The sequence below is a fragment of the Arachis ipaensis genome, chromosome B2 (assembly GCF_059453495.1).
Source record: "Arachis ipaensis isolate K30076 ecotype BB chromosome B2, ASM5945349v1, whole genome shotgun sequence".
In the NCBI taxonomy this organism is placed as follows: Eukaryota; Viridiplantae; Streptophyta; class Magnoliopsida; order Fabales; family Fabaceae; genus Arachis; species Arachis ipaensis.
In genome coordinates, this window is record NC_142437.1 from 103,174,675 (window position 1) to 103,198,347 (window position 23,673).

General features: G+C 33.8%; 1 protein-coding gene across 1 annotated transcript; it reads left to right on the forward strand.

Annotated features, from left to right (window-relative positions):
• Positions 1 to 7,217: 7,217 nt before the first annotated feature.
• On the forward strand, positions 7,218 to 11,564 carry LOC107625608 (ribulose bisphosphate carboxylase/oxygenase activase 2, chloroplastic). Its single transcript, XM_016328290.3, has 6 exons — positions 7,218 to 7,707; positions 8,775 to 9,103; positions 9,802 to 9,993; positions 10,087 to 10,559; positions 10,866 to 11,147; positions 11,230 to 11,564. Exons 1-6 carry the CDS (start codon positions 7,669 to 7,671, stop codon positions 11,343 to 11,345), a joined length of 1,431 nt encoding a protein of 476 aa, XP_016183776.1. The 5' UTR covers positions 7,218 to 7,668; the 3' UTR covers positions 11,346 to 11,564.
• Positions 11,565 to 23,673: the final 12,109 nt, after the last annotated feature.

Consider the following 23,673-nt stretch of genomic DNA (forward strand, 5'->3'; position numbering starts at 1 on the left):
GAAAAAAAAGAGAGGGAAAAGCGCTTATTAGGAATCATTTTAAAAGCGTACCCAAAACTTAATAAATATGCTACTTTCAAAAAGCGTTCTCTTTGATATAAAAAGTGGACCCATAGATATTAACATAGGGTTACGCTTTATAAGTGATTTCTAATTTCTATAATACCTAAGGCTACACTTTTTAAATGATGCCAAAATTGTGTTTCTTTTTCTCTAAAAAAAAGCAACATTGAAAAAAGCGTAGCCTATTCTATAAATAGGCTACGCTTTTTAAATATAGCTTAAAAAAATGTAGCTGAATAGGTATTTTTCTTGTAGTATCGATCTACATTAATGAGAATATTATTAAAGATAATATTGAGCGATTGGAAAGATTCTACGCTATCAACATAATAAGAAAGCTCTCCAAATCAGATCCTAATCACAAGGAAAAGCTGCAATGCAAATTGGATAAGAATTTTTTTTTTCATTTTTATGGATAGTTGTTGCACGCTTTATTAGAGAACAAAGATGAAAAGTTTTACCTTTGAATGCATAAATGGCTAGTTGATGAAAAGAAAAATTATTCCAACATTAAAGAGAATATATCAAGCTTTATAAAAGAAGATTTTATCCAAGGAAGAAGTAACCAATTCGTGCATATTTTGAGACCATATAAACAATCTTTGTTTTTTCTATTTTTGAGTTTGTTCTTACTTTATTTTTGTTTATATTCAAGCTTACTTTGAGAGATACAAATTAAAAAGCAAAGAAAGCAGTGTATACAACAACTATTTAACTATTTAACTTAGTTCCCCTTAACTAGGTTGGGTTAGTACCTAGATGATTTACTTAGGATAATTTAGATGGTTTACAAGAGTGTAAATCTTTTGAAATTGATGATTGTAATCTATCTTAATTATAGTGAAAATTCTACCATTATCGTGGTAGAGATTGAACGATCATATTGTACTTCGTAATCGAATCAAGATATATTAAGGTATCACTCCTCTCCTTCCTTATTTTTTGCATTTTCTAGTATGCATAATCAAAAAACAAAATTGCAAATAATTTTTTAAAATCATAATTCTCAAATTTAAAAATAATTCTTTGATTTAATTTCTTTCTCAACTTATTTAAAAACCTTTAGAAGGAAAGAGCATTTAAAAATAAATTTAACCATTTAATTATATTTTGAGGTATTAGATAGAATTTGTATTTAATTTAGATACATGTGTATTGTTAACGGTCTATCAAATTATTAAAAGGACAAATATTTCACAATAAAGAGAGTATGAAGCATGGATGCAGAATACGAGATACATATACGATGTAATACATACATACAAAATGCAAAAATACAATAATATTTAAAAATTATAAAATGATAAGATCAGACACCATATCAATAGCATAATATATAAAATCAGCTTAAAATTAACACACTATACAAATCTCAAGTGGATTGGAGAGTGAATAATGATTTTAAATAAACTAAAGTTCCTGTTGCTTGTTAATTACAATTTCCATTTTTATGTATATATAAATTTAAAAATTTGAAGGAAATATTCTTTAAAAAAAAAAGATTAGAGAGCTGGGTTATTATCATAATTTATTATTTTTAATTATTAATTAATTATTAATATTTATAAATATGAGATAAAATATATATTATTAGATTATTAAAAAAATTAATAATTAAATAATAATTATAAACAATAAATTTTGATGTGTCTTAACAATTTTCTTTTAAAATATATGTAGAAACTTACAAATTGGATATTAATATGGCACGCACTTTAAAATACCGGTGCGTCCTACATAGGTATATGCTCTTTTAGTTTTTTTTTGTTATATGTAACTATTACAATTCAAAAATGTTATATATATCCCTTAAAAATTATATTTTAAATTAATCATCAAACATTTATATATATTTATACATATTAGTTTATATATTTTAATTAAATAATAATTATTAAAATAATTAAATATGTCAGTATATAGTAGTTAAACTATTCAAACTTGCAATAAATTAATAATTAAATTTATTTATTGTAATATAAATATCTTTTATAAAATATCAAATATGTATTTTTATGGCCGGTGATAAATTATTTGTGTTTGGTTTTAGCAAAATACATTGATTCAGGGGTTAATGTAAACATTATTTATTAAAAGAAAAACTTCTTAAATTTTCGAATGTTTACCGTATAAAATCTATAAAATTTTCTAAGACAAATACTTTAGAGAAAAAATGCTATTTACACCATTACATTAGTTAATTTTGACTCAACTCAATTACATATTTTCTAATACATTTTTGCACTGGTTATGGGGCCATCTTTTTGAAATTGTCTATAGAATTTACGAATGACAAAAACATCTGTCAAAATAGGGATCTACAGAAATTAACCACGATATAGATTAGATAGAATTTGTAAAATATCAACGCAAGTTGATACATATGGATGAGGTTCTGTGTTCTTTAACTATCTCTTCCGGATTCGTTACTCATTAAAAGATGAAAATGAAGCTTGCTTGCTTGAGAGGGTTGTCCACTTTGTATACCTTTATAGTATCCAAAAAATTAGTCATTAGACTTTCAGCCTAATAGATACCCTAATGCAAATAAAAAAAAAAAAGATAGAATTCGTAAAATAATACCTACAGAAATGGTAATATTTATGCGAATAAATAAAGATAAAGATGATAATAAAAACATGTATATATCCTCCCCATAGAAATTTGTTAAATTATCGCAGATATAAAATTATCAAATTATCCACATATATATATATATATATATATATATATATATATATATAACCAAAATGAATATGTTATGAATTTTTAATGTATATGCTCAATTTTGTTGAACTTTATTAGATTGTGTTAGATTATGTTCAATTGTATTTGATTATGTTATTTTTTGTGTTAATTTTTAAAAAACTTTAGAGATAATATCATGAATATTTGTCCTTTTCGTGAAAATAATTAAGGCATTGTTTGGATGTAAGATGGAAAATAAGAAAAAAGAAAATAAAAAATAAAAAATAAAAAAAGTTAATTTTTTATTTGTTATCTTGATAAAGTTTTTTTTTTGTTTGAATAACAAAAAAAGTAAAAAGAGAAAAAAGTATACCAAAATAAAATTACATTAATACCCTCACTTATATTATATATAAATTATAATTTATTAATGTATTCATGTTATTTTTTAATAGAAAAAAATCATTTAAATTGTATTTTAAGATTTTAACATATTATTTTTGTTAATAATAATTTTTTTTTTAATTATTCTCTTTTATTGTCTTTTAAATATAATAAACAAAAAATATATTATTATTTTTTAAATATATACAAATAAATAATTTCATAAAAATTAATAAAAATTATTTATCGATTACATCATTAATATCTTCAATTATATTTAAGAAAAAGATGAAGCCTGTTGGCGCTATAAAACTGGGAAGAACATAAGAGATAGGTTTTTAAATTTAGAAAAAAGAGAAATGGAGAATTTTGATTTTTTTTTATTAAGTAGAGGATAAATTTGTGATTATATAGTTATTTTTTCCTTCTTCGTTAGTTTTCATTTTATAATTGAAGAGAAAAGTTTTGCATAGACTCTACTCCACTTTTTTCTTTCCTCTTCATTTTCTTTGATCATTTAAATAATAGAAAAAAAAATTTTCCATTTTCTTTCTTTATATTTTCTTTCCCCTCCCTCCCGTATTTTTTGACATAATTTATCGAGATCTCATTATTTTCACAATTTTCAGGTACCTGAACGTCTTCTGGTGTTAAAACTATATCAAAATTTTAGACAACTGCCGGTGTCTTTACTATATCTTTTTTAACAGGAATAGTATTTACTTCTTTTTTTTTTTCGAGGATTTTTGTCTTTGGAAATAACCGGTTTACCATGCTTCTGGTGTGAATTTGTTTCAGCGGCCACTTGTCCTACTGGGACATCAATTTGAATTGGGGCATTTTTCGCTGGTATATAAGATTTGGTTATCCTCTTTGTATAAGAAAATGAATCGGGCAATTCATTTTCTATTCTTTACAAATGTATAATCTTTTGAACTTCTAGTTCACATTGTCCTGATCGAGGATCTAAATGCATCAAGGATGATGCATTCCAATTAAATTCCTTTTCAGGAATCTTATTCTCTCCTCTAATGTTGGAAATTTTGATTCATCAAAATGACAATCTGCAAATCTAGCTTTAAATACATCTCCAGTTTGTATCTCAAGATACCTCACTATAAAGGGAGAATCATATCCAACATATATCCCCAATTTTCTTTGGGATCCCATTTTGGTACGAGAAGGTGGTGCAATGGGAATATATATCGCATACGCGAATATTTTTAAATGAAAAATATTTGGCTGCTAGCCAAAAACTAATTGTAGAAGAGAGAATGATGATAACTTGTTGGGCTCAATCGAATGAGTGTTGCAGCATGTAAAATAGCATGCCCCAAACTGAGGTTGGGAGATTTGTTCTCATAAGTAAGGGTCTAGCAATTAACTGGAGACGTTTAATAAGTGATTCTGCTAACCCATTTTGTGTTTGAACATGAGCTACTAGATGTTCAACACTTATTCCATTAACCATACAATAAGTTTCAAAAGTTTGGGAAGTAAATTCACCAGCATTATCAAAATGAATTGTTTTGATTGAATTTTCTGGAAACTGTGCTTTTAATCGAATAATTTGAGCAAGTAATCTCGCAAACGCCAGGTTGCGAGAAGACAACAAGCACATATGTGACAATCTCGAAGATGCGTATATTAGAACCATAAAATATCTAAAAGATCCACATGGTGGATGAATAGGTCCACATATATCGCCTTGAATTCTTTCTAGGAATTTAGGGGACTCAAATCCAATATTTACTAGTGATGGCCTTAAAATTAGCTTTCCTTGAGAACATGCAGCACAACAAAATTTACTAGATTTAAGAATCTTCTGTTTCTTTAGTGAATGTTCATGGGAGTTTTCAATAATTCTCTGTATCATAGTTGTTCTCGGATGACCAATCGATCGTGCCAAATTATAAATTCATTTGGGCTGATAAACTTTGGGTTTACAATGGCATGTGATTCAATTGCACTAATTTTAGTGTAATATAACTCAGATGAAAGTGAGGGTAACTTTTCTAATATAACATTTTTATTTAAATCATGATTTGTGATACATAAGGACTCATGATTTCCCCCATTCATTGTTTCAATATGATATCTATTTCGGCAAATATCTTTGAAACTCAATAAGTTTCTTAAAGACTTAGTAAACAATAGTGCATTATTTATTATGAAATTTGTTCCTCCAGGAAACAAAATTATAACTCTTCCGGAGCTTTCTATCACATTGCCTGAGCCAATAATAGTATTAACATATTCTTCTTTTGGCACAAGATGAGTAAAATATATATTACTTTTGAGAATAGCATGCGAACTTGCACTATCCGCAAGGCAAATATCTTTACTATATGTCCTTGCCATTTTCTTCAAAGACAAATAATAATAAAATGAGTAGAAGTATTTGCACAATAAAATTATTTTCTTGATTGAAAATATTTTTCTAAGAAGTATAGTATATACTAAAAATTTTATTATTATTATCTTAACACATTTAGTAATTTTGAAATTCATAAATATTTTATTAAACATCATACTTGAAATTCAGATGCATAGAAAATAAAACTTAACAATAAGTTTCTTACATTATTTATTTACATGAATACTTAACAATCCCACATATTAAACTATTCCATCATTGATCAGATGATTAATATTTCCTTCAAAATCCTCAAAGAAATTAGATACATCATAATGAGTGGTGGAATTTTCATCATCATTTGAAATGAAATTCGTCTCCTTTTCTTTGTCGTCCTTTTTCAAAGATGCTTGATAAAGATCGACTAGATACCTTGGGATACGACAGGTACGCGACCAATGACTCTTTCCACCACAACAGAAATATTTATCCTCTATTAATTTATTTTGTCCAGTGTTTATTTCTTTATCCCACTTCTGGTGAGATCTATTTTTATGAACATAATTTTTCTTCCTTCTATAATTCTTCTTGTTACTAAAACTTTGTCATTTAACTCTTCTGGGTAATGATTTGTCACAGTTACTTCAGAAAATAGGGCGGCGTCAGCTGGATGTGCTTCATGATTTTTTAAAAGCAACTCATTATTCCGTTCAGCAACAAGAAAGCAAGAAATTATCCCAGAATAATTTTTAAATCCTTTTTCTCGATACTGTTGCTGCAGGAGCATATTCGAGGCATTGAAGGTTGAGAAAGTTTTCTCTAACATATCATTATCAGTTATCTTTTTTCCACATAATTTCATTCGTGAGGTGATTCGAAACATTGCTGAATTATATTCATTTATGAATTTAAAATCCTGTAGACATAAGTGCGTCCATTCATATCGGACTTGATGAAGTATCACCGTCTTTTGATGATTATACCTTTTTTCAAGATTTTTTCACAGATCCGTATGATCTTTTAATGTGAGATATTCATTTTTCAATCCTTCGTCAAGATGACAACGAAGGAAGATCATGACTTTGGCTTTATCCTTCTGGGATGTATTATTTTCAGCCTTAATGTTATCTCCAAAATCCATTGAATCAAGATGAATTTCAGCATCTAGTATCCATAATAAATAGTTGTTTCCAAATATATCAAGAGCATTAAATTAAAGATGATAAAGTTTTAACATAATAAAAATTTATTATCTGAATCTTCCTAAAATTTGATCAGAATCTTGTGCTGATAACGTGTTGTAAAATAAATGAATAAAAAAATATAATAAATATAAAATAAAAAAGCATAAATAGAAAGAGTATTAATATTCACCACAATTAATATTTCAATATATATATATAATAACGTATATAAAAGAGAGAGAAAAAAATGTTTGAGCAGTATAAAAAAAAGAGAAAATTTTATTGATTCTTGTTATGTATATTATTTCAGAGCAAATTTTCTATTTATATATTTATAAGGAGTCACATTTTCAATTCTTAATTAATTTAAATTTATCTTTAAAAAGATAATTCCTTCAATTAACCGCCTAAATCATAAATCATAAATGTACATCTATATATATTCTTATCACAACATAAAGAATGTTCTTGTAGTCTTTTTTTAACTCAAATTTTTTCATAATTTTATAACTACCAAACAAGTAAAATATGAGTGGTGGAGAGAGGAGCTTCAACACAAACCTCAAATAAGCAGAGTTCCCAGAAGCCTCCATTTTGTTTTGTAAATAAAACACATGAATAGTCTTTCTAGTTTCTATGCTCTATCCTCAAATACCACATTCCAAAACCAATGTCCACCTCACCAAAAGCCACGTGTGCAGCGCCAACACTGTAATAATACTCCCAATTCATTTGTGTGGTTCTTGATAAATTCCCATGCTACCCATATGGCCATATCCACAGATTTTTCATTTCCATTTTCTCCATCACTTTCTATTTTGGCAACACTCTCACTCAAGCATTCAGATAACATGATCACACTATAAAGATCACAATCTCACCTCTCTCTTTCCTTCAATCCATAAACACTTTAATTTCAAATAGCTTCATAGTTATCATATTTCGTCCTCTTCCCTTGATACCAAAACCCCTTTTGGAATCACTATAAACACAATGGCAACTTCAGCTGTTGGAGCCATCAACTTGCTACCGGTACTACTTTTTATATTACTACTTACTATATATCATACCGTGCTCCTTTGCACCCAAAAAAAAAATGTTCAAGCTTTTTGGTCTTGTAGATATATAACATGTTTGGTTTTACTTAATTATACTTTTTGTTTCGTGGGTTTTATTTATTTATGTATTTTTAATTGCATTTTTTTATTTTTTAATTTCATATATATATATATTATTAAGTTTATTCTAGTTCTAGTACATAAACATGCTTACATACTTTTAGATTTATCTATACGATGACTATATGAGCAAGGAAATATTGTGATTTTTTAGCAACTTTGATATATTGAGCTTTTGCTATTTGGGTCTGTTCTAAATTCATCTTTAATTAAACTAGAAGAGATGTTAATAGCTTAGATGTAAATAAGATTTATGATAGGATCATAGGAAGATAATGTTTTCTTCTATATAGCTAAGTAGACCTCTCTTTTATACTATTTGATTAGATTGTAATCTCCACTCAACCTTAAATTTGATGGTTGTCTAAACAAACGTCTACTTTTGAATCCTCAAATAACATTTAAGAATATTATTCATTTAGAGCAACTCTAACTGAGTACTTTTAGAATGAGGAATGCTAGGGGCCAGCAATTTTAGTAATTTGTAACCATCAATTGGCCATCAATAATGTTTTTAATGGTGTGAGATTATATCTAATGGTGAGAAATCACTCACTTTTGTTTTGATGGTTAAGTGCTGGTCAGAAAACACAAAAAAGTTGCTGGCCCCCTGGACTTTGATCTCCTTCCAGAGAGTTGGTATTATCTTAATGGAGAACCAAATAAATGATAAAATAATAATATAAATTCAAATTGAATTGTGACGAAGCATTGGAGTGACGAATCTCTCATTTAGTTTCAAATTACTATTTATGACATATGAACTTACAAATGCGCTGCTGTGACATTTTGTAGAACGAAAAATGAAATTAAAAGCTATTAACGGTATAAGAATTTAGTTACTATTGTTGATATAGTGTTACATGGAACTTGCAATAATATGAACTGATGAGAGAAGGGATTTATGTGTAAATGGTGCAGTTGAAACTGAGTGGATCAAGCAGTGGTGCACCTCCAACAACAAACTCAGCATTCTTTGGAACCAGCTTGAAGAGAGTGAGTTCTGTAGTTTCAAACCAGAGGAATTTGTCTGGCGGGAACTTTAAGGTTTGCGCTGGAATCGAATACGATGAGGAGAAGCAGACGTCGAAGGACAGATGGGGTGGACTTGCCTATGACACTTCAGATGATCAACAAGATATCACAAGAGGAAAAGGAATGGTGGACTCTCTCTTCCAAAACACCATGGATAGTGGCACTCACTATGCTGTCATGAGTTCTTATGATTACATCAGTACCGGTCTTCGCCAGTAAGTTACTTTGAACTTCATTTTCATAACAAAAGTTGAATCTTTTTCTTCTTATTTTCGGTTTGATTCATTACTCCAGAGGTACCTTCTATCGTTTCACTCCATATTTTGTTAGATACTTATAATTTAAAGCTTTGAGTAATATCCAAATGAGTCTCAAAAGCATTTTAGTTGGACACTTTAGTCTTTAGTCTTCAACAAAATTTATTCACGTTAGACAGTCTTTCATATCAATATTGTTCGTTTTTATAGAATAACTGATATACAAATTTTAAAATTATTAAGCGTGGTTATGTTTTAATTAAATAACGACAACGACAAGGACCAATTTGTCTAACAAAATAAAAGAGTCTGATTTGGTAATTAAAATTTGAGATATTACTTTTAAGTTTGTATATTGTATAGTTTTTAACTATTTCTAGTTAAGTCTTTATATTATATAATGTTTTTTAATTAGGTCCTTCTAATTTAAAAATTTTGTGATCAAGTCCCTGTTTTTTTCTTTTTTCTAAAAAAGTAAATGAGGCTCAAAAGATGCTACAAATACAAGATTTGAGACACAATTATAAGGACTTGACACAAGACTTCTAGATTAGAGGAACAAGGTTGAAGATTAAGTGAAACTATAAGGACTTTTGAAGTATTTTTTCCTAAAATAATGAAGTTGTTGAATGCTAATTCACCTTTTTTTTTATCAGGTACAATTTGGACAACACCATCGATGGTTTCTATATTGCTCCTGCATTCATGGACAAGGTTGTAGTTCACATCACCAAGAACTTTTTGAACTTGCCAAATATTAAAGTTCCTCTTATTTTGGGAATTTGGGGTGGCAAAGGTCAAGGGAAGTCTTTTCAATGTGAACTTGTCTTTGCCAAGATGGGAATCAAGTAAGTTCAATTACATCCCTTAACATGTAATCTCCCCTTAAAGTTGATGCTTAATTAGTCTCTAACTCTTTGATATTTGGCCTTTGAATTCAGCCCTATAATGATGAGTGCTGGAGAATTGGAAAGTGGAAATGCCGGAGAGCCTGCAAAGTTGATCAGGCAAAGGTATCGCGAGGCGGCGGACATAATTAAGAAAGGAAAGATGTGCTGCCTCTTCATCAATGATCTTGATGCAGGGGCTGGTAGAATGGGTGGAACAACCCAATACACAGTTAACAACCAAATGGTAAATGCCACACTCATGAACATTGCTGATAACCCAACCAATGTTCAACTTCCTGGTATGTACAACAAGGAGGAGAATCCGCGTGTCCCCGTCATTGTCACCGGTAATGACTTCTCAACATTGTATGCTCCTCTCATTCGCGACGGACGTATGGAGAAATTCTATTGGGCGCCGACTCGAGAAGACCGGATTGGTGTCTGCCAAGGTATTTTCAGGACAGATAATGTTCCCAAAGAGGACATTGTAAGGCTTGTTGACACCTTCCCTGGTCAATCTATTGGTAAGCTTTTTTATTCAAAAAGTCTTGGGGCCAGCATTTTTTCTTTTTATCAATTTTGGTCCGCATTTAGCCAGCACAAACCCCAAGTTGCCTTCAACAAATAAATTATATTGATTCATGTGTTTAAATTATGGTAAATGTGGTTACAAACTGTGTTGACTCGTGTATGCAAACTCCTGTAAATACTGGTCCAAAATAATAATATTTGCTGGGCCTTGTAGCACTGTTGTTTTTTATTTGCTAATTCCCCATTTTCATCGATCATAAAAGCTTGAAAAAATGAAATGTTGATGAAATTTTGTGTAGACTTCTTTGGTGCCGTGAGGGCTAGAGTGTATGATGATGAAGTCAGGAATTGGATCTCTAGTGTTGGGGTGGAAAGCATTGGGAAAAGGCTTGTGAACTCAAAGGAGGGACCTCCAGTTTTCGAGCAACCGAAGATGACAATCGAGAAGCTTCTCGAGTACGGAAACATGCTTGTCCAAGAGCAAGAGAATGTCAAGAGGGTTCAATTGGCTGACAAGTACCTCAATGAGGCAGCTCTTGGAGAAGAAAATGAAGATGCCATAAAAACCGGAAACTTCTATGGTTAGAACTCTGATCCATAAAGCCTCCTGAAAATTTAGAATAAACAAGTGAAAAAAAGTCTTACCTTACTATGTGGATGCAGGAAAAGGAGCTCAACAGGTTCATATTCCCATCCCTGAAGGTTGCACTGACCCTGTTGCAGAAAACTATGATCCAACAGCCAGAAGTGATGATGGAAGCTGCACATACAAATTTTAGATGATTCTTATAGCCATTTTTGGGCAGATAAATAATGGGGTTTGGCATAGGAGTCCAAAGAGAGTGTTAATTGGTGTTACTATGTTTCTCAGATTAGTTTTCACTTTCTTTATGTAAGGTGCATTAATCTGAACTTTGAAGTTGTACATTGTACTATTGCTTGTGTAACCCATGCTTGGGTTTTACTTTATGAGTGATTATAACTAGCTTTGTTAGTAATATCCTTCGCATCTTTTATATATGATGATATAATAGATGTTTAGAAGTTACATAAAAATTAAAATATAAGTGGCTATGCATTGCTCTTTGTCTCAGTGCATATGTGCATATAATAATGGGCAAGGGATTAGATTTACAAAAATATAAGTATACATAAAAAAAATCAACGATTTTGTAGTTATTTAACTTATTTTTAATACGTATTTTGTATTTTAATATATATTTTATATAAATAATTGATTTAGTAAATGGTAAATTTGCAGAAATGAAAATATCCTATCGTAAGAAAGATTTGTGAATTACAGACAAAAGCATAACACAGAGTATTCCCTATACACAACAAATGCAAAAACACACAAATTTCAGCAATGAAACAAATCACTCCTCTCTTGACTTTGTTTGGACTATTGCTTCTAAAACCAGTTTGTTGATACTTCTTCTTCACTCTCATTAGGAATTCCCATTTCAAGAATCTGTTCCACCTCACAAGAAACCTATATGTGGAGTCCTAAATACAAAATCAGAATTGAAACAGATCAGTTACAATATTCAATAATAAGGGAAATATATAGATGTAAACCACTACCCAGAAATAATGCAAAGAAGCATTTTTATTTTCTAGCTTTGCAAAGACGACTTTGAACATAGCACAAAGAAATCGAAAATTACTTTCAGGTATATTAAGGGTCAAAGGAGTTCGATAAGAGAGATATAAGCATGAGTTATTCCATAAATATTAATTTTATATAAAATATGACTTACCATACAAAAACATATTATTAAAATAGTGACTCAAACAAATCATCGTTATCATTATATCATTATATTATTCTATAATTGGTAGCATTCTAACGTCGCACGTTGTGATGTCAAGAATGCTAATGTGGCGTATTTTGATGCCAAAAATGTTAACGTGGCGTATTTTGGTATCAGTATTTTGCTAAGGTGTCAGTTTTTCTGTAAGTACATTAAAGATCCTCGAATTAAACGAGCATTAAAAGGGAATGAGTTCAAAAGGTGCAAAAAATTGAAAAGTGTAAAATAAATATTTCAAAAAGTAAAACTGACTAAAATCGAAATAGTTTGCATTAAATTTTAAATAAAGCAATAAAAATACCTTCGACTGGGTCAAAGGATTTTTGACATAAAAAGTAAAGGTACTGAAATGTAAATTTGACAATGAAATTAAAATATGTTTTGAATATAAACTGAACAGGAAAAGATAAAGTTTGAAGAAATTATAAAATTGAAAAGTAAAGACAATGGAAGGAATCCTACAGACATCGAACTCGAATGCAGACTCAGAAATTCGCTGGGGATGTGAGTGTGCTTGAGTGTATTTCTGGAGAAAAGTTCCTACCCCTGTGCCGTACTGCTTCCTGTTATTTATAGCCCTATTTCCATGACTGATCATTAAAGAATTCGAGCCCCTTTGTGTGCGGAGATTAAGGTAACCGTTCCCGCCCTTTTGATCAAAGTGGGACAGTTACTGAATCTCTTCTAATTTGATAATCTTCGATCTTTCTTATTCAAAAAACTCGTTCGAATCACCACGTTGATCGAACATATGCTGAACAACTCCCTACTCGATGATTTCAGCACGTGGCCCTCGTTCTCTGCTCCACTTCAAGGCCTTACTAACATCTCGAATTACTTCAGTCTTCAAATACAATTCATTTGTGGCCAAAAAATTGCCCCCTTAGGATTAATGTGTTTAGTTTTCGAAACTACACCTTGGAAGACCAAACACTTAATCCTGACTTACCCTTCAAACATAGTTTAATGGAAAATTACCTTTTAATTTGGCTATTAATGCCACTTACTCTCTCCAACGATTTGACTCGTTTGACACGTTTCCCACAATTTACACTCTCTCTCCACCACTTTGCCTTCCCCGCAAAGTTACCTCCTTTCTCTTTGAATTCTTTATGCAATAACGGTTAAGCAAGAAAAAAACACCTTTAAATTCAAACCTCTCATCATTGCTTAACTTTCTCGAATCCTCATTCTCTCAACATCTCTTGCATTTCTCCTTCTTGTGTAGTCTCTATTTTCTATCCTTTGTTTTCCTTTGCTCATCAATGGCTGCTTCTTCATCTCACATCCCTACTCAGGACAAAGGTAAACGTCCTATGGTGCAATCACCGGCTCCTCGGCCTTACACGTACTGCACCAAGTCAATGATGAGGTCATTGATGACCCATAGCTCCAACTCGATGATCCCAGAATCCTTATCCCCTTCACTGTAGGTGATGACACCCATTGTTTTGTTGGTCCCATTGAGAGTTTAGAAAGGACGAACAAGCGACTCGCTTACTTCCCCAATGCTCAAGGAGAAGACTTGTTGATTGGTCAGGACCTTGACATCTCCTTTTTTACCAATCCCCAAAAATCCTTCAGGAACAATCCTAAAATCGCCCCTCGTGGAATTGATTTTACGGCCTGGCATGAGCACCTTGCACCAACGAAGAATGCTGCTTGGGGGCTCTTGGGATTCAAGATCTTCTACGACTTTCTCACTTTACTCCTTCAACACATCCTTGGATGATTGGGGCCGTAACTCATTTCTAGAACAGGACTACCAACAATTTTCACCTTCCTTGTGAGATGATTGGCATGTCACTTTTCGATGTAGCTGCCATCACAGGGCTCCCAATTAGCCCTCGAGATTTTACTTCTGATATGCAGCCTGAGCGACAGTACAACATAACCTCCATGACCTCTTACAGCGAGTTCATTGCTCATCATATGGGCGCAGAAAATGACCCTATAACAGATGATGAACATATGGCCTTTTTGTTTTATTGATTAAATGCAATAATCTTTTGCTCTAGAAGTGTTCAAATGCATAAGCTTTTCTACCCCCTAGCTTCCCTCCTCCATTAAGGAAACACCTTTAACTTGGCCAAGTTACTTCTAGGGCACATTTTCGAAGAACTTGGCCAGTTTGTCAACTGTCTTCAAAACAATTACTTGATTAGCACGGGAGGTCCTCTCTGACTTCTCCAACTCTGGCTAAATGTCATTTTCAAAAAACACATGATAAAGCCTGGAGGTGGCGTTTCAGACAAACAGCATATTGAGGGATTTCGATTGGCTAATTTCAAACCAAATTTTCTAGAAGCTCAATCAGATGAAGATCGATTTTGGGCTGTTTTTTCCCTTTTCCACTCTTGTAAAAATTTCCATAACGAGGACCTCAATTTCACCCATTTTCTACGTCAAAATTGTGGTCCTGCCTAGCTCGAATGTCTTCTCTTCCCTAATGACACCAAAGAAATCGAACTTGCTAACAGGAGTTGGGCAAGCCTACTGGCTGTGCAAGTGATCCCAACAGGGCTACCCTGTACAAAAAGGAACGTCTCAAAGTCACTCTGTATGCCTCTCACTATACAGCTAGAGAACTAGGCTTCTCCCAGGCTATCCCAACTCCACTCCCCAAGAACAACAAACCCTTTTACCATGTCACTTTGGCTTCGAAGAAAGAACTCGATGTTTGTCTCTTGAAGAATCAACAACAAAGAGAGAGCTACAATCATCTTATTTATAATCGTAGTTCATTCATTACAAAATCCTGCTTCGATTGGTGGGCTATGTACTATTCTAAGTATAGCCGTACCTTAGAAGAAATCAAGAGTTCTGTTACCCGAACGGTTCTTGCTGCTGAAGGTTCTCCCAAGAGGCCTCTGAAGAGGAAGGCTGAAGCCACAGCTTCTTTAAGGCAACAACCAAAGAAAAGTCGACAAACTCCTTCAAGGACTTCTAGAAGGGTATATATTTTATTTTTTATATTTTTTTAACCCAAAATTCCTCGGAAACCACGTTTGCTTAATCTTCTTTTGATTTTAGTGTTTCGGTAGTTACAGTTACAACCATCAAGCGAGAGCTCTTCTGATGACAGTGAACCATCCATCCAAAATCTTCTTGCTGCATCATCGAAGTCGGATGATGAAATTGATTCGGACCCGATCTCAGCTGATTCAAAGAAAAAGACATGTTCCGGTAACATTATATTATCTTCGAATATATTAATTCAGTCGAAGTAAACCTCGACTAATGTATGCTGTATTTCAGCCTGTCACTGCTGCTCAATTAATCACTTCCTCTCTTGCGCCTGACCAACCATCTCAACAACATCAACAAGATTCAGGGCAGTAAGCATCTCATTCAGCAATTTCAAACTATTGCATTTGCTGAACCTCTCCAGGTAGCTCCTCCAATTTCAGTTGAGACCCAAATCGTTGATTTAACAGAAGAACATGTCCATCATTCTCTAACACAAACTTTAAATATTGAACATTCTTCTCCACCAAACCAAGTTGAAACTTCTATTGGATCCCAGGTGGCTTCTGATTCTGACTCTCCTTCTCGAGTCCTTGAAACTATTGCCCCTGATTCGGATTCTCCATCCCGAGTTTTAGAAACCATTCCTTCACCACAAAAAACCTCCAGTCCATCTAAGAGTACTAAACTTCAAACTCCTCTTGATTTGGGATCTAGAGATCTAGGTATGATCTCCGAATCTGAGGATGTTGATCTGATTGAATTGGTTATCATCCTGAATCAAGTTGCTCAAGAGGACAAGGTGCTCATTTCTACTCCTACACATACAGGTCCTTCTGCATCCAATCTCCCATCTGAGCTAAATATTAATGCTCGAGAACAACTTTTGGCCCTTCTCAGACTTCTAGACCATCCACCCACTGACCCTGAACTCGTTTTTGTCTGATGTCCTAAGCTCATCTCTTGAACCTCAAGTTCCATCCCAACACTCTACTATAGTCAACTAATTCATAAAAGTTGCCAACAAATGTGTGACTGCCGAAGACAAGCTACAAGAGGTCAAAGACAAAATGGCTAAAATTTGAACTGAATCAGAAAACTACACTGCAGCTCTCCAGCCGATTAAAGCTTCTCGTGAAAATTTTGACTTAAAAATTTCTCAGGCCTTTTCTGCTCAGGCTTATTATGATAAGGAAGAGAGGGAACTTAAAGCAGAATTGTCTCAAATTAATGAGAGACTTGCCAAAATTCAAAAGAGGAAGGCTAAAATAGCAACACCTCTAGCCACTATCCAACACAAGCAACAACAACTTGTACAAAAGATCCTCTCTATTGAGGCCAAGCAAGAGGAATGTGAAAAGCAACTTGACAATGCTCAGTATGAAGAATATGAGCAAATCGAAACACTTTTGGCTCTGAAAAATGAAAGGGTTAAATTACGCTCAGACTTAGCAGAACTTATAGCGCCTTACCTTTCTCCTCCTTAGGATTCAATGCTTGTAATGATTTCCTTTTGTTTTTATCTTCAGACTTATGCATTTCAATTCTGAGTTAACAAACAATGATATTGCTTTAAATACTTTCCGTTTATTGAATTGGTTACATTTCCAGATTTGATATGCGTTTCCGGAATATAATCCAATTACTTGGAAAGGACCTTCCCAAGTATGGGACCATTTGCCAAGAATTCTCGATTTCTTTTCCATTGGTAAAATAACTTTCAAAACCAATTCACCTATCCCGAAGCATTTTTCTTTTACTCGACGGTTGTAATTTTGGGCAACATTTTCTTTTCGCCGAATCACGTTTTCAAGCTCCAAAATACGCTCAGAGTCTAACTCATTCAACTCATCAAACATTGCATTCCAATAATCATCGACTAGAAAATCATCTTGCTTTGACACCCTTAAAGTATTAAGATTGATTTCTAATGGTAGCACTGCGTCGTGACTATATACTAATTTATAAGGTGAAGTACCTGTCGACCCCCTTGGTGAATTTCAATAAGCCCACAGTACTTGGCTAAAGTTTCATGCCAAGTTCAGGGTCTACTTCTGATTTGTTTTTTTATCAAACTAATCAGAATTTTATTTGCTGCCTCAACTTTGCCATTGGCTTGTGCATAATAAGGGGTTGAAGTAACCATATTAATATTCCCCGAAGCTACAAAATTCTTGATTCGCTGACCAGTAAACATAGTCCCTTGGTTAGTACTCAATGTTTGAGGAATTCCAAATCGATGGATTATATGTTCCTCAATAAAATCTATTATTTCATTTTGCCCCAGCTTCTATTAAAGGAACTGCTTCGACCCACTTCGTAAAATAATCTATTGCTACCAGAATAAATTTTTGATGTTTCGATGAAGGGGGATGAATCAATCCAATTAAGTCCAGAGCCCAACCTCTAAACGACCATAGCTTAATAATCGAATGCAACTCAGACGCTGGGATCTGTTGTATCGACCCATGCCGTTGACATTCTTGACATGCCTTTGCGTATTCGATACAGTCTTTTATCATGGATGGCCAATAGACATGATTTCGACATAGTACCCATTTCATTTTCATCCCAGCCTGATGAGCACCACATATGTCTTTATGGACTTCCCCTAAAGCAATGTCTGTATCATATTGACTTAGACATCTCGAAAGACTCCCGTTGTTTCCTTTCTTATACAGCTCACCAGGCATCAAGACAAAATTCATTGCTCGTAATTTTATCTTTCTATCAACTTGAGTGCCAGGATTCTTTAGATACTCAGCAATGGGTTTCCTCCAATCATTATCTCCCCATTCATCCAAGCATAAAGCTTCTCTTTCATCTATAGGCACTAAAATTTGGTGAATTCCTGCCAATTTTTTCAATGTTTCAGGACCTATTCTATATCTTGAAGCAACCTGGGCCAACTCATTAGCAATTTCATTTTGGATCCTCGGGATGTGGACCAATGAAACTTTTCGAAAGGAAGTTAACAACTCCCAAGCCATTGCCAAATATTTCTGCAACTTCTCATTATTACACTTAAATTCTTTCGATAACTGCTTCAAAACCAACTGGGAATCCCCTAAAATCTGAACTTCTGAAGCACCTCTCCCAATCAAAATCTCAATACCTAAAATCAAAGCTTCATATTCCGCCATATTATTCGAGTAAGGATATTTTAGCTCGAACAAAAATTCCGATGGTATTCCTTCCGGTGAAATAATGAGAATTCCTACCCCTGCACCATTTTTGTGCTTCGATCCATTGAAATATAGCTTCCAATAATCGACTTTAACGTCGAGCACGTTTGCTCCCTGGTCATTCAATTTTTTTGAATTCTCAACCAAAAAATCTGCAATGACCTAGCATTTTATAGCCTTCGTTGGAACATATTGTAAATCAAATTTTGTCAAAGCTAACATCCATTTCCCCAAACGACCTCGTAACATTGGAGAACTCAACATATATTTGACAAGGTTAGTATGTGCAATGACTTTCACAGGCTTAGCCACCATATAACACTTTAATTTCATACACGTATAATATAAAGACAAACACAATCTTTCTATTGGCAAATACCTTGTCTCGATATCAGTCAATACTCGACTATGGTAATAAATGGCCCGTTCATGACCATTCTTATCATCTTGGGCTAACATACACCCAATCGTATTTGTAGATGTAGCAATGTATAGTTTTAAAGGCTCATGTGGGCGAACATTCGCCATTATCGAGGCTTTGGACAAATAAGCTTTTATTGACTCGAATGCCTGTTGATGCTCGTCTGTCCATTTGAACTGTGAATCATTCTTTAGTTTTACTAAAGATGCAAATACTTGAGTTCGACCAGAAAGATTTGAAATGAACCTTCGAATGTAATTTACTTTTCCCAAGAACGATTGCACTTCTTTTTTCGATTTAGGAGAAGACAATGCTAAAATTGCATCAGCCTTATTCTTATCGATAGCAATCCCTCTTTTGTGAACAACAAACCCTAGGAAGTTTCCTGCCGACACACCGAAGGCGCATTTTAAATGATTCATTTTTAATCCCTTTTATCTGCGTAGTAACAAACGCCTTTCTTAAGTGATCAATGTGTTGATTCACTGAATTTGACTTGACCATGACATCATCTATGCATACTTCCATAAATTTCCCGATATACTCATGGAATATGGCATTCATTACACGTTGGTAAGTTGCACCAGCATTTTTCAAACCGAAAGGCATAACCACCCACTCATAAGTGCCTAATGCCCCAGGACAACAGAAAGCAGTTTTGGACACGTCATCTTCTGCAATGAAGATTTAGTTATATCCTGAATAACTGTCCATAAAACTTAAAATTTCGTTTCCTGCTACGGAGTCAATCAACATATCTACTATGGGCATGAAATACTCATCCCTCGGGGTGGCATTATTCAGATATCTAAAATCAATACACACCCTTAATTTTCCATTCTTCTTCATTACAGAAATAATATTAGAAACCCATTCAACATAACGTGCAGTTCGAATAAATTTTGCTTTAATCAATCGTTCTATTTCTTCCTTAATCTTTTGATTAATTTCTGGAGCAAAACATTGAGGAGTTTGCTTCACCAGTCGAGCATTTGGTTTCAATGCTAATCGATGTTCTACAAGAGAACGATCGAGACCAGACATCTCATGATAATCCCAAGCAAAATAATCTTTAAATTCATGTAAAATATGGAAAAGTTCAGTTCGAAAAGGTTCTGCAAGATCTTTACAGATATAAGTAATTCGAACATCATCAACAGATCCCAAATTAATTTCCTCTAAGGGATCTTAGGATTCAAACCCTTTTAAGTGATCCTCATCTTTTACTGAATATTTTTCAAAATCCAAAGGTTCTAAATCATAGATGCAATCAAAAGAGAAATCAACAGATTCATTAGGAATAGAATGAACTTGATCATTTGCAAGATTAACAACAGCTTCATTTTCGATACAATGAACTTCTGCTATTTTATCAGCAGTTTGACTAATAATATCATTTGAATTACATAATGAAGAAAAACTTAAACTATGACTAAATTCAATTGAAGACATCGAATTCTTGCTACTAAAAGAAGAAATTACGTTCCTAAATGATTCAACTTCATCAGAAGAACCAACTTTATTCTCAACTGAAGGGAAATTACTTATATAATTATTTAAAATTACCAGGTAATCTGAGACATCTTAAGCATATTCCATCGAACAACGTCTCGAATCCATTCTAAGACAAACAATCCTAACCAATTGGGGGCATAGCAAGGTGTGGATGACGCAGTTTCACCATCAGGCCTTCTGAAGACAAATAGTAGCCCTCACAGTTGTAAGAATTTAACACCCTGTCAACATTTAAAGGCTTCAATTTCGAACTATATACCCTAAAATTGACATGTAGCTATTCGACATACAGATTCGAATCAGCCTTAATAATTTCAGGCTTTCCATCTTTTGTCCAAAGGAGGACACTCTGATGCACAATAGACGGTACAGCTCCAACTCTGTGAATCCAGTCCTGGCCCAATAAGGCATTATAGCTTGCCCTCGAAGGCACCACCACAAAAACAGTGTTTCACTCAGAAGACCCCACCTTCACCCCCAAGGTAACCAGACCTTCAGCAAGAGTAGAAGCACCACTAAAGTCTGTTACAGCAATGTTGGTGGGAACCAAATCATCAAGATGCTTACTAGCTTTCATCAGCATCCTCTCTGGTAAGAGATTTATTGCTGCTCCGCCATCAATTAAGACTTTATTTACTTTAATTTCACTCATAGTTGTAGTAATATGAAGTGGGCGAAGATGAGACTTTTGTTTTTTCATAAGGCCTCAGAAAATACCCTGGTTCATCCTCACATCGGATGAAAGAAAGGGCTTCTTCAGCATCCATATCATAATCTTCTTCAGGGTCGCCTTCATACTCACCCAAGTATTCAGTTGGAATAATTGAAATAGTTCCAACCATTTCATCATCTCCCTCTTCGAAATACTCTTCATCTAAATTATCATCTTTGTCTTTGTCAGCACCTAGAGTATTAACTACTGCTTTGACTTTGTCCAATTTCGCAGGAGAAGGAATACCCTTCGAGTAAGTTTCTCCATCAGATGGGAAGACTACTCAAAAGTGCACTGAAGGCGTTACCACCTTGCCTTTATCAGTTTGAGGCTTCTTTGTTTGCTGTTGATTCCTTCTTCCTCTACCCCTTGGATACCCCCTAACTCGGCCATGATAATAGGGATACTGACCTCGAGGAGGTCTTCGATGACTGTAGGTTCCGCCTGTATTGAGCATCTCAATTTTGGAATTCTCGGAAATTCCAAATCCAATGAACTCCTATAGCCGAGAACGGCTTATTGGTGCGGTAGCATCTTGTTGAGGAGCCTTAGAGCTTTGTCCCTCTACTCGTTGAATTGGTTGCCTCTGACAAGTCTGCTCCTCTCTATGAGCCAATTCTTTCTTCATCCTTTCTTTTCAAAAGATTGTTGCAGCCTCAGCATCAAACACAGCATTACATCGAGGACACAGAGATACGTCCCGATCTTTGATATTTTGCTGCACCAAGAAATCCAACAAACCATCCCTCACTTGAGGATATACTGATCGGACTTGTGATTCGAAATCATCCAAAGCCACATCAAAGTAATAAGACATTCCAACCATATTCACACCAAAATATGGCTCAGCAAAACTGGCTTTAGCATCAAAAGGATCAGCATCAACCTTCATTTCTTTTTTCCCATCATCAAATTTCAAACGTCCTTCCATGATGGCCTCCTGTATAAGATCCCTGAAACGAACACAGTTGTTATTCGAATGACTAGTTGCTTGGCGAAACTTACAATAATGTTTCCCTTTCAAATCTTTCACCGAAAGTAAAGTTCTACCCTCGGGCAGAATTAACTGCTTATCTTTAAGCAACACATCAAAAATCTGATCAGATTTCGAGATATCAAAACTATATTTCTTTCCACTCTTTAGTTTTGAATCATTCGACTTTTCATTATTAGGGAGCTTTTTAAGCAAAGAGCAAACATATGGAAGACCCTTCTTAAGTTCGGCCAAATCAACATCTTCTTCGAAATTAGACCCTTCTTCCGAGGATTCCATGGCCACATAAGCCACCTTCTCTTTTCGAGTAAAGGGTTTACTCTTTAACCTTCTTTCATTATTATATTTCTCCTTTTCTTTCTTTAGAATTTCGACTTGACGAAATCTCTCATCCAAATGGGCTAAGTCAGGAATATGCATATTAAGCAATTTTCGACGCATATAAAATCCTAACCCCATAACTGCTATTTTCACCACTTCATTCTCAGGTAATGACACATAACATCTACTTCTAGCATTTTTGAAACGTATCATATAATCATCGATGGTTTCATCATCTTCTCGTTTCAACGCTACTAGATTAGTAATTGCTACGTTCAATTTCCCTCGATAAAATTGAGCATGAAAAGCAGTTTCCAACTGAATCCAAGTCGTTATCGAATTTGGTCTGAGATTCGAAAATCAAGTAAACGCATTCTTCGTTAACGAAGAAGGAAAAAACTTCATTTTCAAATTCTCATCATTGGCTAGATTCCCAATCTCGACCAAATATCGAGCGACATGTTCAGTGGTCGACTCTCCAACTTTCCCTGCAATTTTTATAATTATTTTTGGATTTTTCACCCCTCTTGGCACTTCGGCCATTTGAACAACTTGAGAGAAAGCAAACACAAAATGGGGTTGGTTCATAAACCCCACATTCAAACTGACTCTATTGAATACATCTTCCACAATCCTTGTGACTTGATAACGTTCACTACCATGATTAGCACGTAATCGAGCCAGAACTTCATCTGCATTTTGACCACGGAGAATTATTTGAGGATTCTCTCTATTTAAAACATTGTTTTTATTTTGAAATATATTTTCGAAACCCTCATTATTCCCCCTGGCATCATGTCTTTCTCCTTCATCATAATCAATGATTCGAGCAATCCGTTCAACTTGCCTTGCAAGACGTTCGAATTTTGATTCGTGATTAGCCATCATAGGATTTAGAATTGTAGTCATTTGTTGAGTCAATAAATTGACCAAATCATGATGACTTTCCTCTACATGTTATCGAAATGCTGCTATAGAATTAGAGGCATTCGACGTAGAGCCCACATTATAATCACGAGAAAATTCAAAATACTGTTGTGGATTTTGAGAATTATTTACTCCATTTACATTCCCAAAACAAATGGGAGGAACAAAACCATTCACCGGTGGAGTATAACCAAGAGGAAGGCCATAATGAGGCCAACCAGTAGTTACTAGAGGCTGGACTGGTGATAAGT